This window comes from Cariama cristata, unplaced genomic scaffold (genome assembly GCF_000690535.1).
Source record: "Cariama cristata isolate BGI_N322 unplaced genomic scaffold, ASM69053v1 scaffold42617, whole genome shotgun sequence".
NCBI lineage: Eukaryota > Metazoa > Chordata > Aves > Cariamiformes > Cariamidae > Cariama > Cariama cristata.
Window position 1 is genome coordinate 15 of NW_009625720.1, and position 4,728 is coordinate 4,742.

General features: G+C 50.2%; 1 protein-coding gene across 1 annotated transcript; it reads right to left on the reverse strand.

Moving 5' to 3' along the window:
- Nucleotides 1-257: 257 nt before the first annotated feature.
- Nucleotides 258-3,358, reverse strand: LOC104156268 (sulfate transporter-like; the record flags this gene model as incomplete). Its single annotated transcript, XM_009703713.1, has 2 exons — nucleotides 2,738-3,358; nucleotides 258-1,885 (listed from the first exon to the last, which is right to left on the reverse strand). Coding segments are annotated over exons 1-2 (2,249 nt in total), but the record flags the coding sequence as incomplete, so codon positions are not given.
- Between the last annotated feature and the right edge of the window lie 1,370 nt (nucleotides 3,359-4,728).

A 4,728-nucleotide genomic window follows, 5' to 3' on the forward strand; every position in this document is an offset into this window, starting at 1 on the left:
TGGCGTCCCATCTCCTGGCACGGCATCTCTTGCCGTCACAGCCCCTTCCAAACAGGAGAAGGGTTAAAAGCCATCCAGGCTCTTCACCCACATGACAGACCTTGAAGTGCCTCTCAGATTATTTACCTCTTGGCAATCTCTCCTGAAATCCACACCTTCCCCAATCCTTTTGCCCCATGCCTGCTGCTGACAGGTCTTCAAAGTCTTGTTTGCACGCCCTGACTGCACAAAGCCTAAAACTGCTCTCAAGTACATACCAAACCCATCCCCACGAGAAATCATTCCCCACACACAGGTCTACAAAGACGCCTGGAAGTTCAGGCCTTCGGGGTCCAGGACAGAAAATGCTCTCCTCCTGCTGCACGTGGTACCACCGTTCAGCAAACTGCACGGCATCGTGGACGCTGTGGAAAGCCAGCTGACCACTGCTGTCTGCCTCGCCAGCCCAGCCTCCCTCACGGAGCAGGTGGCGGATGGAAGGGTTGCAGTTGGCCAGGAGCACCTGGATGCCAATCTCCTTATAGTCATGATGTGTCTCCTTTAGCACAGAAAGACCCACAGTATCCATAAACTGCATTGCCGTACAGTCAAGGATCAAGGTGTGCATATCTGTGGAGGGAGGACAGGCATCTGCTGGAGGCTTCTCAGCTCTCTTCTTGGCTTGTTTCAGGCAGTCAAACCTGGTGCCAAAAAAGCTCTTGCTGTTGCCTGTGTCTGCATTTGCCCGGGCCTCCACCCTTTGGTGCTTAGCAGCCAGCAGGATAGGATTTACCCCAGTTTTCTGGTAGAGAACAGTCTTGAAATAGTCCTTGTTGGCATAGTAGAGGGATGACTCGAAGCGGAAGATTTTGATGTTGGCAATACTGCTGAGTTGCTTGTACGTGGACTGGTCCTCATAGATTTCCGTGTTGCTGACCTTGCCCAGGAGCGTGGCCCTGGGTCTCTGCGTGCGGAAGATGATACAAAGCAGAGCGAAGCAGACACCCACGAGGAGCCCAATCTCCGTGGTGATCAGCGTGGAGGACAGCATGGTTGTCCACCACACCACCGTGTCCAGCTTGCTGAGCTGCCACATGCGGGGGGTGTCATGGAACTTCCTCAGGCCCCCCCGCAGGTTGACAATGGTGACCACTCCCAAAATGGAGGTCTGCAGCGAGTAGAAGAGGGGGGCGATCCACAGCAGCACTAGCAGCAGCACCAGGGAGGTGACCAGGCCAGAGACCTGGGTCTGGGTCCCCGTGGACTCCTTCAGCAGAGTCTTGGTCAGGGCTGCAGAGCTGGCAAAGCAGTAGAAGAAAGAAGGGATCAGGTTGCACATGCCAATGGCAATCATCTCCTGGTTGGCACGGACAGCATAGCCATGCTTTTTGCCAAAGATTTCCGCCAGGGAGACAGTCATGGCAAAGCCAATAACAGCAATGGGCAGAGCATCAACTGCCAGGCTGGAAAACAGGTTTATATCCGGGAGAGTGGGTTTCCTGAAACCAGTGGGGATATCCCCACAAACAGCAGACTTGTATCGCTCTTCGAAGTTAAAGTAGTAAGAGGTTACTGTGGCTACAATGACCACCAGCAGCTCTATGGGGAACGGGGCCTTCATCTTCTCCTTATACCGGTCATTGATCTCTTTGACAGGCATGATGATGGCCAAAGCAACCAGGCTGGTGACCAGGTCACAGATGTTGGTGTTCTGGATATATCTGAAAAGGTCAACCCACGTCAGGATGAAGGACCCCGCCCCTTCGTGACGAGGGATTTTCAGTCCCAGGAGATACTTCATTTGGGAGGTGATAATGGTGAGGCTGGAGCCGGTCACAAAGCCACTGAGGAGAGGTTCTGACAGGTAGACAGCCACAAAGCCCAGCTGTAAAACCCCCAGCAGGATCTGAAAAGCAAGCCAGCCATACCTTTAGCATCGATGAGAAGGGCTAGAAGAGGTGGCTGGCAATTTATGTCACTTTGCTTCCACTTTAGCAGCTCTGGCTATTCTGTCTGCTGAGCGTTCAGTGTGAGGCAGAGGATTTTGTCTTCAGTAGTTAAGCTGGGGTATGAAAAACTAGAGAGACCTACATCTAACGCTCGTCTGTGGCTAGAGATGCTGTACGAAAAAGCCTACGAGGTCCCTGCCACTGTCTCCTTATAAGCAATAAGGGCACACAGTTAACGCTGCAAGTCCGGGCAGCAGCCCCATCAAAGCAGCTCCGAGTATCACTCGGTGGCATAAAACCGGTGTGATGCACTGAATTTTAGTTATCCCAGTGAAAGAGCCTGAAGTTGTTCAGTGACAGCTAGGCCCAGGCAGTGGGGACATTGCCAGGGAGCCTTCCTTTGCCTTTGAAGGAGCCCCTGCTGACAGCAGGGTCCTTGAGGGCTGTTCTTGCCAGCCCCAAACCTGCTCTAACCTGCGCCAGGAGCCAGCCCAGCTCCAGGACTGGGGTGGTGGGAAGGTGGTTCACAGTTCCTTCTCCCTTGCTGTGTCTGATCCTAAGGATGTTTCAGACACATCCAGGGACCTGGCCTGTCATATGGGGGGAAATAAAAGCCCACATTCAGCCATGTTTGCAGATTTCTAGATCACTACATTTGATTCAAGGGTGTCGGGGTCTGGTCATATCAGGAAAGATTTCTCATGACTTGTAAGTCTGAACCAAGACTGGAGCTTAGAGGTCTTTAGCTCAGAGAAGTTCCTAGCAGGGAAAGGACAGAGAGGAAACAGCACAACAGCAAACATTTGTACCTGGTAAAGACCGACCAGAAAACTTAAGGAAAGGGCCACAGTGATGGCGTAGCAGCTCCTGTCACAGGCACCCGTCCCATTGCTGGAGGAGGAAGAGGAGTTGCCCACCAGCGAAGGGCCAGCATTGTCGTCACTGTACCCTGCGAGCTGGAGGTGCCGGTTCACAGACTGCCCAATCATCAGGCACAGGATGCCGAAAGAACCCACGAAGTTATGGCGCGAAGTGGCCATAGCAACATAGATGATATTGCAGAAGAAGTTGGTGTAGATTCCGTAGATGGGATCCTGGTTGGCTAAGAGAGAGTAGGAGATGGACTGAGGGATGGCAACTATCCCCACCAGGAGCCCAGATATGATATCCCCAAGCAACTGCGTCTTGACGTTGTAACAGGGAAGCCAGTCCAGCACTGGGAACAGCTGACAGAAGAAGGTGATGATGGTTTGATGATTACATGTGCAGATTTCTCTGGCTTTCTTTAGGAGGAGTTCCTTGATGCTGAAGTCTGCAGGCTCATACTCCTCCAATGTGACATGTATAAAATTAGCAGGAGTCTCTTCTGGCGTTAGGGAGCCCAGTGCATCTTTGCTCTGTCCAGATTTCTGGGTTGATGTGTCCTCCATTGCACCAGGAGAGCTAAGGCAGGAGAGCAGGCAGCCATGAAGTGTTGCAGTCATGTACATAATGTGCCCTGCTTAGATCCAGGGCTCATGTGGATTGCATGGATAAATAAATAAATAAAGGAAAATAGCCTCTGAAAAATCAAACAGAAAAGCACTTTCCCATGGTGCTGGTTGATTTGTTTTCAGCTATGGACCTGATCAACCACAACCCTGAGACCACGGTTTATATTGCATTCACACTGGTACAGATGCCCACATCAGGGACAGCGCAACAGGCCCCTGTGCTCCTTCCTAACATACCTCTTGTTCTGAAACAGAGCAGCAGGATGGGGTAAGATCAGACAATATTATTTCACTGAAACTGAAACTTCTTCAGGAAGCCTGCATTTCTTGATGACACTTCCACTTAAGCAAAAACTATTTTGAAAATGTTGAGATATTCCAAGTGACACTTTAGAAATGTAACACGTGGGTAAGGAAGGTAATTTGCAAAATCATTTTTCCTTTAACATTTCAAAATTTTAAATTACATTGCTGGCTTGCATCAAGCAGGCCCATCACAGGGGCTCCTATCTGCAGAATGAAAGCATCCTACTTTTTCAATCTGGTTAAGTAACATTCACTTTCCAGAGCTACTCCAAGTTTTTCAGTCAAAATGCAGCTGCAACAAAATATACCTTTTTGTCAAAACTGAACAATACAGCGAAAAATTCTCCTGAGGGGAAAGCTAGAGCGCCTGCAATTCAGAAACTGAACTGGGATGATGAGAAATCCTATTCCCTGCCCCATGGGCGCGTTTCACACCACTAGTGCCAACCCAAACCTCTTACCTCTGGCTGCGGGGAGGTACACTGGGTGTTTTCTCACTACCTGGAGTTCCCCCCAGCAGACAGACCTGTCTCCTCACCTTGCAGCGCACACTGAACAGAGAAAGCACAAGGCTAACAACTCCAAACCTGTTTCCGTTGCCTTTCTTCGCGTCCATGTGCCGCTTCCCTTGAGAAGAGATCCGAGTTACTCAGTCAAGCGATCTGCCCTTTTATCTCGCTCTAGCCGAGGGAGAAGGTGCAGCCAGCCACACAGAGCTGTATTTTGAAAACAAACACCGTTCTGGAAGAGTATTTTTGATGAAAACTTTAGAGAAGTGCTCCTGCCAGATAACAGTTATTGCTGGTATTTGGAGATGTGTTTGCTAAACAAGGGGAACGATGCAAAGAAATCTTCCTGTTATTGCTCTGCTCCTCCTTGAACTGGGAGAGCATCGTTGCCTGAGTCCTGCTGGGCTTCTCTGCTCAGGTTTTCATCTATTCTGGACAAGCTTTTGCTCCAAAAAAAGCAAAACTTGTTCCAGGATGACTTTTCTTTGCCGG